The sequence below is a fragment of the Polypterus senegalus genome, chromosome 10 (genome assembly GCF_016835505.1).
Source record: "Polypterus senegalus isolate Bchr_013 chromosome 10, ASM1683550v1, whole genome shotgun sequence".
Classification (NCBI taxonomy): Eukaryota; Metazoa; Chordata; class Cladistia; order Polypteriformes; family Polypteridae; genus Polypterus; species Polypterus senegalus.
The window spans coordinates 172,035,638-172,051,851 of NC_053163.1; the positions used below are offsets into that span (position 1 = coordinate 172,035,638).

The 16,214-nt window shown below is 42.1% G+C and overlaps 1 protein-coding gene across 3 annotated transcripts in view; it reads left to right on the plus strand.

The window, feature by feature from the left end:
- Positions 1-1,206: 1,206 nt before the first annotated feature.
- The window catches only part of tmem132a (transmembrane protein 132A), a 37,950-nt gene continuing 22,942 nt past the window's right edge, over positions 1,207-16,214 (plus strand). For 2 of the 3 annotated variants that reach the window (XM_039767519.1, XM_039767520.1), the window contains exon 1: positions 1,207-1,832. In XM_039767519.1, coding sequence (XP_039623453.1) covers positions 1,751-1,832 — 82 coding nt within the window. In that variant the 5' untranslated portion in view covers positions 1,207-1,750. Of the gene's footprint in view, positions 1,833-15,578; positions 15,613-16,214 lie in introns of those variants that run through there. The other variant, XM_039767522.1, reaches the window with a different exon arrangement.

The following is a 16,214-nucleotide window of genomic DNA, read 5'->3' on the forward strand; positions in this document are numbered from 1 at the left end:
AGGTTTGCTAGTGAGATAGAGCTGGGTGTCATCAGCATAACAGTGGAAGCTAATGTTCTATTTACAAAAGATATTTCCAAGTGGAAGGAGGTAAATAATGAAAAGGAGGGACCCCAGTACAGAGCCCACCTGAAGTAACAGCGGTGAGTTGGGATGTGAAAGTTTTAGGCTGAACAAAGTGAGGTAGGATTTGAACCGATCGAGTGGAGTGTGGGTAATGCCAATCGAAGATAATCTACTGAGAAGAGTAGTGTGACAAATAGTGTCAAAGGCTGCACTCAGATCAAGGAGGATGAGAATAGGAATGAAACCAGAATCAGCTGCCATAAGGAGGTCGTTAGTAATTTTGATAAGTGCCGTTTCTGTACTATGTACTCTGTTACACTATATGAGTGTTTCTTACTACAATTAATTAGAAAACATTTGCTAACCTTGTACCTTACAAATAAGTTAAGAACATTAAGTTAAACATTCCACTTAACGTCGTCTCCGCTGAAAAGACGAGGCTGAGGAGTCCAACTTTTAAAGTTTTGCCAGCTCCACGCAACCAGAGAACGGGACGACGGCGCGATGTTCTCTCGAGAGGCGCGTCATGCTGCCCTGATTGTTCTGAAGTCATTGACATGCAAATGAGTCTGGCCGCGTGAAAGAGGGCGGGGCAATAGCGATTGCGTCATTTCAAGTCGTGAAACTGGACAGCTTTAGTAAAAAGTAAAACGTTCTACGAGGATCCACACGACCCTGTAAAGCACCATATGTTGCCATTTAAGAATCAGTATTATTCAAGAGAGTGTTTATTAAACACTTTATGAAGTACTGTAAATCATTACGTTTTGTATGAACACCCCGAGTTAGAGCGGTTTCAGACTTTTTAGCTTTGTATTGCAAATAATAAATAGACAGCATAATCAAAGTTAATTAACAATCCTCCTGTCTCACAGCTAGCGGATTCGGAAGATGATTGATTCATTAATAACTCGCTCGTATCTTTTTGCATTTCTAGCTGAGTGAAGTGAGGCGACGGAGGTTTTCCGCTAACTTGGCTTCTCCTTAAATTACGCCCATTGAGATTCGACCACGCATTTTTTTGGAACCTTTGATCCGTCGGTAGAAGCTGCCACTCCCGAGGGAGGACGTGTCGATCCCCGCTTCTGCCCATCTCGTTCGTATTATCTTGTCATCAGGTCTAGCGCCACTGAGTGGTTATTAAGGGATTCGCGGCTCGAGGTCCTCAGCGGCACTCGTGGCTCCATTGTTAAAAAGTCTCAGTTGCCCAGCCGAGCTTGACGAGTGTCTATGGAAAAGGCTTCGCTAAAAAAAAAAAAAAGTCTTGTCTGACTTTGGTGGTTATAGCTTGTTGAGTTTGCTTGGAGATCAGCTGTTGGATTAAAAAAAGGAAAGCGGGAGAGACTAAGAGAGAAAGTGGAATGCCGGAAAAATAAAGAAAAGCCAATCCGATCGCACAGAGTAAAGATCGTGCGGCTGACGTCGCGTCCGGCCTCGGTTAAGGAAAGCCGTGATTAGAAATTGGCCCGACGGCGCAGCAGCCGCGATTAGATCAACAGCGGACTCGTTGTGTGTCCAGGAAAAGTTTGAGATGAGCCAGTGGCTAACTTTGAATAGAATTTGGAAGAACTTGGAATCGCATCGAACGTGCTGACTGACCGAGTGGATTGTCCCGTGCCCATCTCACCGCACCGCACCCTAACCCGCCGGGGCGCTTGTCCCGTTCGGTACTCTCCTTGTGGAAATGGAGTTCGCTAAGCCGCCGGCCCATTGGCTCTTCCGAAACGTTTTGGCTTTCGCTTTTCTGTGCGGCAGTACTCTGGGAGGTAAGTAAGGCTGTGCCTAATTTCATTTCTTTGTGAACATTTCTTTTTCTTCGTGTCTTGTGTTCAAAGAGAGCTGCGACTCTCATCGCCGCAGGACCTTCTTAGGAAATGAGAACAGTGTCGGCGGTTCGGGTCAGATTTTAGCCGATTGATCGGAAAACTGTTTGGGTCATACCTCCTGGCAGTATGAGCCGATCTACTTTAATTAAGTCAAGTCTCGGTGCTGGTATTAAGTTAAATTATGTACAGTATAGCGCCTTTGTCGAGGCAGACGTTGAAGACAATGCTTAAACTTCATCACAGTCTATTTTTAAAATCTGCGTTTCCGTCCCGATATTATTTGGGACCCGCAGCCTGCCTGTGTTGGGACAAACGCCCATGTTAGTCATACGGGGAGAATATTACAAAGGGGGTAACAAGAACAAGTTCGTTCATGCTATTGATCTTCACTCTTTAAACAAATCAAGGTGTCGGAGTGATGTAATGGGAGGGAGCAAAGCACCTTTCATTAAGATCCGTAACGGGTTCAATAAATAACACGAATAGATGGTAAAATGTGTGAAATACCAATGGCTTCCTGATTTTAAACGGACTCTCTCTGCATACAGTCGCGCAGGTTCAGTTCGGGTTTTCTTGATCTGTTGGTATGCTGCTGGGTATACTATGTTAGTTATTAAAACATTTTGTTTCGTCCGCGTATTAGGAACCTTTTCAAAGCCCAAAGAACCAACTTCTTGTGCAGAGTACCCTTCACAGAATGAAAAGGTCGTTTGTCAAGCGACGGAGCTACGAGGAACCACACAATCTGATAACGTGCCATTACAGAACCAATATTTTAAAGAATTGATTGGCCAAACTGGCATCGAGACGGAGCTTATCTCGGTAAGCACCGGGGTGAAGGCAGGAGCAGTCTGCGAACAGGGCGCCAGTCCTTCTCAGGGTGAATGCAACGACAAACGCACAGAGCATCGCCAGTCCACCAACCTTGTGTCCCTTTGGACGTGGAGGAAGCTCGTGTAGACACAGGAACAACCTGCAGGGGGCGTCCTAGTCGTGATACCCTCTCAAGCCATCGCCGGAGATGTCTGTTTTTCAAATCCCCTTTGCCCATTTGTCAGTAACATTGGAGGGCACAAGGAAGCAACCGCATGGATTAAATGTCTGTCTTGAGGTGCATTGGCACTTCCTGAGGTGCAGGAGGCCAGGTTAGACTCTCCATTTAGACAAACATGCACAGGGGTTAGGGGTATATCCACCTTATTACAATGATGTGCCTGTCCAGTTGCTATGCCCGTGTCATTCCAACAGATGGTGTATCACCGGCATCTGTAGCAATAAAATGCCTTGCATTTGTCATTCTAACAGATGTCATTTTCTAGCCTGCTTAAACCAGACCAGGGTCACAGTAGGCCGGAGCCTAACCCAGCTGGCATAGTGTGCCAGGCAGGAACTGACCCTGGGGAAACCACCAGTCCTTCACTGGGCGAATACAAACAAACACACTCGCACACACCTGCATGTCTTTGGATGGTGGGAGGAAATGAATTCACCCAGGTGAGAACGTGCAAACTCCATGCAGGGAAGACATACGACATGAACCTGATCTCCTTGCTGCAAGCCAGCAGTGCTATCGCTGCACCAGTATGCCACCCCTAACCCCCCCCCTTTCAAAAGATGATTTTGCATTTGTCATTCCAACAGATGGCACTTCAGAAGCATTAACCCTGCTTTCACCAATCCCATTCCAAGTGGCATATAACAGAGATGACGAATTGCACCACACAGACATTTGAAGTAATAAAATGCATTTTGTTGGAATGACAAATTGAATGCATCAGTCTCTGTTATAATGATTTGGAATGGGATTTGTGAAAAAGGCCATGTTAATGTATGTAATCTGTTGGAATGACAAATGCAATGCAATTTATTACTTTAAATGTTTGAGATATGCCATCTGTTGAAATGACCGATGCAACGCATTTTATTTCAGACTTTTGAGATGCACCACCTGTTGGAATAACAAACGCAATGCATTTTATTACTTCAAATGTTTGTGATGCAGAATGGTTTGGAATGACAATTGCTATGCATTTTATTACTGCATGCATTTAAATAATACATTTGAGTAGATGGTGCACTGCAAACATCAACACTGAGGTCTGTGTTGATTCTTTAGATTTCCGCCTGTCTTAGGTGGGTAGCACAGCCAGTACACAAAACAAATCGTAGGTAGACTTGAACACACAGATAGTGGCTGAATTAGAATTGAACCCAGGCCCCAGAAAGTGGGAGTTAGCTTTGATATCCATTGAGACATCCTGAACATCCTGAAAACTTTCTAATTTTTGTGTGAAATTTACCCTTAAGTTTCCAACTGTGTCCCCATATTCTCGATGACCTCATTTTTAAAATCACAGTCTCGATCCACTGCACTAATTCCCTTCATAATTTTACACATTTCAATCATGTCTTCACTTAATCTCCATCTACTTAAACTGTGAAGGCTCAGCTCTTTTAATCTTTTCTCGTAACTCCTCTACCGTAGCCCTGGTATCAGGCAGGTCGCTCTTCTCTGCACTTTTTGTAGCCTGGAGACCCAAACTTCACCCAGGACTCCAGATGAGGCTTCACCAGTGGGTTATAAAGACTTGAGCAGACCCTCCTGTGACTTGTACTCCACCCATCAAGGCGCTATATAACCTGACATTCTGTTAGCCTTCTTAATGGTGTATGAACACTGTCTGCCAGTTGATAGTGAGGAGTCCACTGCCACTCCTAAATCCTTCTCATAGAGCCACTAAGCAACACCAGGGCTAGTTTTAGATTTTCAGATTAATATACAGCATGTTTTTGGGATACAAAAGAAACCAGGATTATTAAACCTGCCAAGGTTATTTTCAAGCCCGCTCCAAAGCGATGCATACCTGAAAGGCTGGTATAACAGCCCACCCATCTACTGCATACCCCTGCTGGCCCGACTTATGTAAGTCTGTTATGCTCTGCTACCGTTTTGCTACTCTACTCTCTGAATCTTGCAGTCTGCTGCCGTACAGCATATTCCCTAAAGGCCGCTACACCTTTGTGCCAGCATAACCTGGCTGGCCGGAATGGCAATCTTCACTGTGTCAGAGTACGCCCATAATATACCACTGTCTGGTTGCGCCATCTACACTGCTGGTGTGTTTTTTTTTTTTTTTGGTTTTTTTTTGTTGCAGGTCAATTTTATTTTTTCTTATTGGTTTTCAGGAGAACCAGAAAGACTTTCTGTGGTACTTTAGCATGGGAGCAACTGTAAGCAATCGTCGTTTAGTGTGCGGAGAGACGTATGAGCGGGCAAAGATCGCTTTTGCCCTTTTGTTGCACAGGAGGTTTCTTTTGAGCCAACTGTACTGTTTAATGAGCGACCAATGCTGCATTCCACTTGAAGTGAGAAGTCGGAATTTCCCAGTTCCTAGTTGGAATTTTCATCTGGAGGGCCCACTTAAGTCAGATTTCCAACTCTGAAAACACTGGGCTGGTCTGAAAGTCCATGTTTGTTCGACTTCACGTCATGATGCCGATCCAAAATGGCGACCTACACCTCGAACTTTAGTGTAAGCTGCAGTATTATAAAGTTTATTAGCACTTCTGTCTATTAGTGTCTCGTTAAATCGGTCATACTCACAGTGCTGCGTCTGTCCGTGGAAATGTTGCTATGGTGTTTGGATACTCAAAATGCCGCGTAATGAGTTATCAACTGCTATTTATTCCAGTGGAGGAAGCACGACAGAGGCTTTTCCGGACGTGTTCATGTTGGTTTTCTGAGTGTTTTGCTGGAACGCCGTCAACTTGGGTTTCAGCTCGGACATCTGACTTCCGAGGTAAATGGAACGCAGAATATGCCTACATCCACATTGTGGGGCCACTACGGCGGGTGAGGGGAGTGCGGACAGCATCGGGTAACGACATCAGAGGGTGTGACACCCACATGATTGGCTATAAAATATTTGCAGTTTTTTTTTTTTTTTATCGCTGATTTAGTCATCAAGGGGGAAGCGCTGGGTGAATTGATCAAGTGTCCATGGGCTGAAATCGTCAAGAGGGAGCTCCTCGCTTAACTGAAGCAATGGAGTGTCCACACCCAATTAATAAAAATATTAAAAATGGTAAATTTATGGAAGTGAAGAAAGAGATGTCACCACAACATGTTGTTCAACCATCCCACAGCAGAGCATTGATATTCATTTGACTTTGGCTTCAATTAGCTTAATGGCAGAAGACCGTGCTGTGCGTGTTCAAACTACCCATAAGCCACTGAGAACGTATTATATTGGGTCAGCATCCATTCTCTGCGGTTAGTGTGTAATTTTCAATTGTCATTACTTTTTGATTTACCTATCATATAGAAAGTAAACAAACAAGTGCCATCCTGTCGAGGCTCAGCATAGACGTGATAGTTCCCTCTGAGGCAACCCATTAAATGCCCCTGCCAGTTATGGCCACCTTTTCTACATCACCATCACCCTCTGGTTTCGTGCTCACTTACTGTTATTTAAAAACAGTTACACATGCACAGAATCAAATTGCATGTTACATTATTTAAAGCTGATTGGGCTCCCCTCCAAAGAAAACACCCTGTGTGTTGCTTAAATGAAATGCCGGTAACGTCAAATGTGGCACCATATGTCTGATTAGTTTTATGTCATTAATTAAATATCATCCTGCTCTGATCATCGGCCATCTTATAAAGAAGACTCTTTCTAATTTTTGGATGGAGACCAGAAACAAACCATTCTGTTTTATTTGATGTTCCATTACCTTCGTAACTGGAGGTGGATGGAGTGAAAACAAGGAGCCACAGTGTGTCTCCAGGGAATGAAGTTAAACCACCAAACCGGGGTTTGCTTGTCGAGCCTAATGTCCATCTTCTCACTCCCAAAAGCTCCATAAGGCAACCGTGCTAACTTCAAAACTAATTTTATGTTCTACCAGGGCTTCCTCCTCTCTTATTGTTGAATTCTTTGGACAGACTGCGCTAATTTCCTTGAACAGAGGAACATATGGAAGCTTTAATGTGCAGGAACACAGAAGCCATCTCTGTGGTAGAAGTGTTGGCAGTTGAGTAGGTCAGGTATAAAAATACACCGTGCTCCACCACAGTAAGTAGAACAGGGGCCACTGACTATAATTGCTTTTACGGTTGTGCTGCAGATTACTGGCTTTATGCAGCTATGGAAATAATGGAGGGCAACGCAGCAGGGACAACACGGGCCAAATGGATTGATGCCGGTAAGGAATTGGGGTCATTCAGGCATATCGGGGCACAGCACAGTTTCTAGCTACTCAGTCTGCTGTACAACTATTAACCAAAGGTGGTGGTTCTACCCCATTGTAAATTGAAAATTATTTTCTTGATATTAAGACTTCATGAGGGTGACCCAAGGGCCCCATGTCCTCTAATGGGCCCTGAGCTCACTGCCCAGCAGCATGCAGCTCGATTGGCATTCGCCATAGAATACCAGAATTGGCAGATGCACCACTGGTGCCCTGTGCTTTTTACAGATGAGAGCAGGTTCACCCTGAGCATGTGACAGAAGTGAAAGGGTCTGGAGAAGCCATGGAGAACATTATGCTGCCTGTAACATCATTCAGCATGAGCAGTTTGGTGGTGGGTTAATGATTGTCTGGGGAGGCATATCCATGGAGGGACACACAGACCGCTACAGGCTTGACAAAGGCACCTTGGCTGCCATTAGGTATCAGGATGAAATCCTTGGACCCATTGTCAGACCCTATGCTGGTACAGTGGCTCCTGGTGCACGACAATTCCTGGCCTCATGTGGTGAGAGTATGCAGGCAGATGAAGGAATTGATACCATTGACTGGCCACCACACTTTCCTGACCTAAATCCAATAGAACACCTCTGGGACATTATGTTTTGGTCCATCCAATGCCACCAGGTTGCACCTCAGACTGTCCAGGAGCCTTTCAAAGTGCCAGTCCCAGCTTAGTTTTAAACTCCATCTCTGTGCCGATATTCTTAAATTTTCCATTTCTACTTACAGAGTTAGAAATGTCCCTCGCTCTGATTTTACAAGCCTCTAAATATGGTTGAGCAAACATAATTAACTTCTCGTTAACACATTAAACGGACTTCAATTTTTAAATTGTTGCAGGAAAGTTCTGTATGATGTTTCTTCCTTAACGTAACTTGAACTTGATTATGAACATTTTTTTCTGAATTGAGTTTGTACGTTTCTTGTGTGATACGGTATGTGTGTGTTATATAATACATAAAATATTCTCAGTGCTTGAGATTTATCTTTTATGTTGGCACATTCTGACAAATTTCCAGTTTGGGAAGACCTCAGTTTCGAGGTCAGGCAGTTATTCTCACTAGATGTCGTGGCAGAGAGTTGCCACGTGTTGCATTTTGATTAACATACGCAATTAAGCATTTCATTATGTAAGGTGTACTTTTGTATATGTGATAATAACAGCTCTTATCTTTTTATGTGTTTATTTTCATAATGGCGCATGCTTTTCGACTTCAGAGGTGCACCAACATCCTCTAATCCTTACAAATTCTAAAGCTTCTGCATTAGTTCCCTGAAAGTGGTCCCTTTAGAGAACTGCATGGTATAGTCGGAAGGATCAAAATTTAGAGAACTGCATGGTATAGTCGGAAGGATCAAAATTTAGGGAACTGCATGGTATAGTCGGAAGGATCAGAATTTAGGGAACTGCATGGTATAGTCGGAAGGATCAAAATTTAGGGAACTGCATGGTATAGTCGGAAGGATCAAAATTTAGGGAACTGCATGGTATAGTTGGAAGAATCTTTTGATCATGTATACTAGCTACCACATTATTAGTTATATATATATTTATTAAGTTACACCTACAGAGAGAACAAAAGTTTGTGACAAACAAATGAACTATTTATTTATTTGCCTTAAATTCTGCCTAGTCGTTCCAACTGTGGCTCAACCCTAAATGAGACTACAAGTGGTAAAACTATACCAACCTACAGAAACAAAACCGGGTAATATTGAAGACAAATAAAGTAAAACAAGAAACATTCTCTCAAATTTTGCCAGATAAGCCGGACTTCATCTCTACTGACTCATCACGATTCTGGTCTTCCATCTCTCAATACCCACCATTAATACAGATTAGGATGAGCAACAGTTCTCCTACAAAACCCAGAGGAACTCCACTAATGACCTCACCCCAGGCTGTATCTTTTAATCTAATTATGTGTACTGTCACTAATGCCTTTAACTTCTACTTATTTTGCTAGAAACAGGGTCTAATTCCTCCCTCCCATCCTTAAGATGAGCAGGATCCACCTGCCACCTGTACAGGAACTTTGCACTTAAGGCCAGCCGCTTTCCAATTTTGGAGAAGAACAGCTTGTAATGAATGCTTTTTCTCCCAGACAGCATGTAGGAGAGCACTTGTATTAATTAGAAAGCATCAGGGGAGACAGTATTACTTGTAGTGGCACCTGCCCATTGTCCCCAGAGGTCTGGAAGTGTGGAGCTTGGGGTCACTAATTGGTAAGAGGTCAGCCTATTCATTTTCTTTCTTTGGCCAAGATGACAGCTGTCATGCAGTGAAGCTGCCGGCAGGGAGAGCGGCAGTAATGATTTTTTAATTGAAGATGGCGCATCTGTTACCTAATTGCAGATCAGTATTACGCCTTTGTCCGCTGGAGCATAAATGTATCTTTGTGGATTAAATCGGCACAGGAATTAGGCTTCCCATTTAAAACCCTTTTCTACAGCAGTAGGCTAATGATGTATTTACATTGGTCATTTTTGGCCTTTTGTTAACTTTGGAAGTGCCACACTGGTGGAGTGGTTATTGCTATGGTCTCACAGCTCATGGAGTTTGGGTGCAGATCCCAGCCCGTGTGGAGTTTAGACATTCTCCTCATATCTGTGTGGAGTTTCACTCCTGATAGTTCAGTTTTCCTTCCCACATCTTGTTGTCATGAATGTTCAGTTAAATGGTGACAGTGAACAGACTATGTGTGCCCCCGAAAGCCTAGCACCATGTCCAGGATTGAGTTTAAACCCACTGCTGGGACTGGCGTCAGCTCTCTGTAACCTTGAACTGGATAAATGGGTGAGATGGGTCACATGATGGAGTACCTCATTCCAAACTTCTCACACAGACCACATACAGATTTTATAAGCTTTATCTAATATGAGTTATGCATGTTTGAGTTCATTATCTGGGGTGATTAAGATGATGGGTATCCACCTCTTTCCATCTCGCAGCAAGGAGTGCTTTTCCTTCGTTGCACCATGTGTCAGAACCTCTATGTCACTTGTCTGGCCATTTGCTATTGTATGTCGCAGTCATCTGCCCATTGGATGTAGAAAACCAACTGCTGCCCAAGTGTCCATCAGCCATCCTTCTTTCCAGCGTTCTTAGTGAGCCAGTCCACCTGCGTAAGAGTATCTTAAACTATGGGTCGTGGGTTTCTGCTGGTGGGTCGTGAGTCACTGTCATATATAATGTAAATGGGTCCACCCACTGGATGTAGAAGACCAACTCTGGCCAAGTTTCCACCACTTGAATTAGCCATCCATCTTTCTAGGGTCCTTAGTGAGCTGGCCCACCTAGATTGGAGCATCTTAAACTATGGGTTGTGGGTTGCTACCAGATGGTCGCGAGTCACTCTTGTATTTAATGTGAGTGGGTTTGCATGGTTTGTGAAGTGCATCATGGTGGATCGCTGCGGATTGATTAAGCAGTCACCATTGTTCTTCCTTGAGCTGGACACCAACAAGCTTCAATGATAGGCAGTGATCTGCCAAGGAGGACCACCCCCCTAGCTCTTATAATCTGCATCGGTTTTCCAAGAAATGAGTCTTGAATAAACTAAGAAGGGCAAGAGGGGCTTCCACCTATTCAGTGAGACTTCAGTGCTGGGTGAACACACTCGTGATTGGAAAGTCCCATCCTAAATGCTGACACCCCTTGCTCTACCTTTCAAAACTGAACGACCATTATGATTATTTCATGGGGTCTCCTGTGAGTTCTGATGAGGGAAAGGAGAGTGGGAGTGCTGCTTTAAGGCTTGTTTTGGCTTATCCTTTGCATGCATAATTAGCCATGTGGTGCTGCGCTCTTATCTGGAGAAGTACTTGTAACATGGTCCACAAAAGTTCCCCTCAAATGAAAATACTGCAAGTTTTGTTTTCTTTTTTTTGCTTTGCGCTTCCCCCACCATAACCTACCATCTTTGGAGGGACAGGGAGCAAAAGCTTTAGATTTATCAAAAATTTCAATCTCCAGTTTCTGACAGATCTGCACGTTTTAGGGTCCCCTGATACTGAAAACATTGATATCTTGACGATCGGTGTGTGCCGCCATTTCTTGAGGATGGTCTAGAGCTTAAACAGCTGGATGTAAAAATACCAAACTTGAAACTTAAGTCTGCTATGAGATGACGTGCTGATTAGTTTTTCAGCCAAATCGTGCAAGAGGCACTCTAGAGGAACCTTCAAATACCGTAATTCTGCAATTAATTATGAATTCTTTTTGTCAATTGCTATCGTAATAACCTATTTTATGATCAGAAAGATCAGCATCAGAGTGGTGAATAATTACTGAAATGTTTTACAATAGTTCCTAGGGTGCAAAACCTACTGACGTTCGCGTCCAAATTTTTAATTATTATTTTTTTTAATGCTGGGAGAATGGCTGGAGTACTGATCAGGTTGTGACATTACGCATGCCCAAAACATGAAACATGGCAGCGAATAAATGAAAGTTCGAAGCAAAGCTGCCACAGCTCTGTCATACCACACTGGCCCCACAAAACATCATGGAATGCTAAGAAAAAAAAACATTTTTGGCTCATCAGCTGCATACCTACATCCAAAATTGTATTTTGAGAGCAAGTTCACACCTTACTAACATGCTTTTGGTGCCAACAAACAATCTTATTTTACAATGCCTTGCACAAGTCTCTTTTAGTCACCAAAGCACAACTATAACGCACGTCTGTCCCCTTCCCTACTCCCAAGTGAGCTTAGTCTGACTCCTCTCCCAACTCTGACTGAATGGAGGTGTTCGGCGTTTTATGCCGAACACAGAAATACTTCTGGTGTCAAGGAGGATGTATGGAAGCCCCAGAAAGTAGTAACAGACCTTCCCAGCATCCATGGAGCCCAGCAGTGCTTCCCTATGGGCCTACAACTCCCAGCATGCTCTGCAGGCACATGAATGGGTGTACTACAGTCGTCTGCTAGGGTTGAACAACTGGCTACAGGGTTTCTGCAAGAAGAAGGATGTCGGCTTCATCAACAATTGGAATCTCTTTTTGGAAAGGCCGCGTCTCTTCAAGCGTGATGGCCTGCATCCGAACAGTTTCGGCGCCCGGGTCCTCTCCGAAAACATATCGAAGGTAATTCGTTTTTCTTGACTATCTATCTCTGCTCTTAACCCCTTCCGAAATAATACTGCTGTGCCAGGACATGATGAATGTTTAATAGAGTCTTCCGTTAAAGTTCACACCATTAATACTGTAATAAGCAATCTCAATGCACGTAGAAAACCTAGGAAATACGGCATAAACTCCAATAATCTAATTAAAATCACTATTTTAGAGGAACAATGTATTAAAACTATAAAACAGATCAGATTAAACAAAAATATACACAGAGCGGCGCTAATAATAATAATTTTAGTTCCTATTCCAAATAACAATAACGCACATAGTACTCATCTCTGCACCTCCGAAACATTAAATATGGCACTATTAAATGTCAGAGCTTTAACTAACAAAACGTTTTTATCAACGATCTTATTAGTGATAAAAATAGATCTTATTGCACTAAATGAAACATGGCTGAATTCAGATGCCGCGTCAGTTTTAATCGAATCTGCCTCCGGATTACAGTTTTACTCATTCAAACCGCCAGGGAAAAAGGGGGGGCGGATTGGCTAACATTTACTCGAGCCGATTAAAATGTAAAGATGTCAGTTTTGGTAAGTTCAAGTCCTTTGAGTATCTCGCCGTTGTTATTCATGGAGATTCTCAAGTTCTAGTACTATCCGTGTATAGACCTCCTAAATATAACGCGCGTTTTTGAGGAATTCTCTGACTTAATGTCAATTTTAATTACTAATTATGACACACTCCTAATAGTTGGCGACTTTAATTTTCATATAGATAATCAGTGTGATCTAAAAGTAAAAGAATTTATGAACCTCCTGGATTCTTTTGATTTGAGACAACTCATAAATCAGCCTACACATAAAGCAGGTCATACATTAGACTTAGTGATTACTAAAGGACTGAAAGTTGATATAAAACAGATCATTGATATTGGTCTATCAGACCATTTTCTTCTACTTTTTAATATAGAAATAATGATAAAAACACTCATGAGAAGCATATTGTTAAAAACGCTTCTTTGATTCGCAGCAGCTTTAAAACTTACAAACATTTTAAGCAATCAGTCCGTTTATAGTGCCAGCTATAATAGCGAGGACAATGTAAATAGTAAGGTGGAAAGATTTAATTCTAAAGTGAGAGCTGCTGTTGACATAGTTGCACCTGAAAAGACAGTGAAAAAATCTTCTAGCATTGTTATACCATGGAAGACCCAAAGAGTGTCTGATTTAAAGAGAACATGCCGTAGAGCTGAGCGTCAATGGAGGAAGACTAAACTTACTATCCACCACGAAATATTAAAAGTCAAAATAACAGAATACAATAACACTGTCCGTCTTGAGAGACGCTGCTATTTCTCTAATATTATAAATAACAATGCTAGTAATCCTAGAGTCTTATTTTCAACAATTGATCACCTACTAAACCCAGGTAGCTCAAAGGAATGCCTCCTAAGTGCTTCCAGTGAAACCTGTGAGGCTGTCGCTGTATTTTTCAATCAAAAAATTAATGATATTAGAAATAACATAGTATATCTCCCCAACACTAAGGATCCCCTAAACCCCAACATCCTGTTATAAACAAATTAAACTCTTTCACTAGGATAGATTTACCTGATTTACAAAAATAATATCTCAATTAAAACCCTCCACCTCGTCCTTGACCCGATACCAACAAGGTTTTTCAAAGAAGTATCAGGCGTGCTAATTGATAATGTTCTTGACATAGTAAATTGTCACTAGATACTGGGGTCTTCCCAGACTGTCTTAAGACTGCTGTAGTTAAACCCCTACTTAAGAAACATAATCTTGACCCTCGCTCTTGAAAATTTTAGACCCATCTCTAACCTGCCCTTCTTAAGTAAAGTTCTAGAGAAGGCAGTCATTATGCAGTTAAATGACCACCTAAATAAACATGCTATTCTTGATAAATTTCAGTCAGGTTTTAGAACAAATCACAGCACAGAAACTGCACTCGTTAAAGTAGTAAATGACTTGCGGGTAAATGCAGACAGAGGCCATTTATCTGTTCTCATCCTCTTAGATCTGAGTGCTGCATTTGACACCATTGATCACAACATTCTTAGAAATCGCCTTAGTCAATGGGTGGGCCTCTCTGGCAGTGTCTTAAATTGGTTTGAATCCTACCTGACAGGGAGAAAATATTTTGTTAGTTGTGGGAATTACAACTCAAGACACATGATATCCAATATGGTGTTCCACAAGGCTCTATCCTGGGTCCGCTGTTATTCTCAATCTACATGCTTCCGTTAGGTCAGATTATCTCAGGGCACAACGTGAGCTACCACAGCTATGCTGATGACACACAGCTGTACTTATCAATAGCACCTGATGACCCGATTCTATTGATTCACTAACACAATGTCTGACTAGTATCTCAGAATGGATGAATAGTAATTTTCTCAAGTTAAATAAAGAGAAAACTGAAATTTTAGTGATCAGCAATAATGGATACAATGAGGCTATTAGAAATAAACTGGATACATTAGGATTAAAAGTCAAGACGGAGGTAAAAAGCTTAGGGGTGATTGTTGACTGTAATCTGAATTTTAAATCACATATTAATCAGATCATTAGGACAGCATTTTTCACTTAAGAAACATAAGTAAAGTTAGACCTCTTTATCACTGAAAGATGCTGAGAAATTAGTTCACGTTTGTTTTCAGTCGACTAGATTACTGTAACACACTCCTCTCAGGACTACCCAAAAAAGACATAAATCGTTTGCAACTAGTGCAGAATGCAGCTGCTAGAATCCTAACTAGGAAAAGAAAATCAGAACACATTACTCCAGTTTTGATGTCACTACACTGGTTACCTGTGTCATTCAGAATTGACTTTAAAATTCTGCTTATGGTTTATAAAGCCTTAAATAATCTCGCCCCATCTTATATATCGGAATGTCTGACACCTTATATTCCAAATCGTAACCTCAGATCCTCAAATGAGTGTCTCCTTAGAATTCCAAGAACAAAACTTAAAAGAAGTGGTGAGGCGGCCTTCTGCTGTTATGCACCTAAAATCTGGAATAGCCTGCCAATAGGAATTCGCCAGGCTGATACAGTAGAGCACTTTAAAACACTGCTGAAAACACATTACTTTAACATGGCCTTTTATAACTTCATTTTAATCGTAATTTAACTTAATCCTGATACTCTGTATGTTCAATTCATCATAACAACTATTCATGGTGGCTCTAAAATCGGTACTGACCCCTACTCTCTTTTCTGTTTCTTTTTCCGGTTTCTTTGTGGTGGTGGCCTGCGCCACCTCCACCTACTCAAAGCTTCATGATGCTCCAACAATGATGGACGGATTAAAAGGAAGAAGTCTACGTGACCATCATCATCATCAAGCCCTTCCGTGAGAACCCTAAATCCAAAGAGGACTGTTTCATTTATGTTAGGTAGAATGCCCAGAGGGGACTGGGCGGTATCATGGTCTGGAATCCCTACAGATTTTATTTTTCTCCAGCCGTCTGGAGTTTTTGTTTTTCTGTCCCCCCTGGCCATTGAACCTTACTCTTATTCGATGTTAATGTTGATTTATTTTTTATAATTATGTCTTTCATTTTTCTATTCTTTAATATGTAAAGCACTTTGAGTTACTGTTTGTATGAAAATGTGCTATATAAATAAATGTTGTTGTTGTTGTTGTTGTACTGGCACAGGAATGCTGCCACCCAGTGTGCCGAGGGTACATGTAATACATGTAATGGGAGGCAGTCCCTCATTCATCCATCCATCCAAGGGTTTGGAATACTGCCACCAGAGTGCAGCACCACATGGCTAATTGGCATTCATAATTAGCCATGTGCCACAGGTCAGGTCAAAACAAACCTTAAAGAAACCCTCCCACTCTCCCTCCCCTCATCAGAAAACACAAGGCCCTGTGAATTAATAACAATGAAAGATTTATTACTATTTTAAAGGTGTTTCTGCCCTCCACCAGGTAAGAGCCAGTTA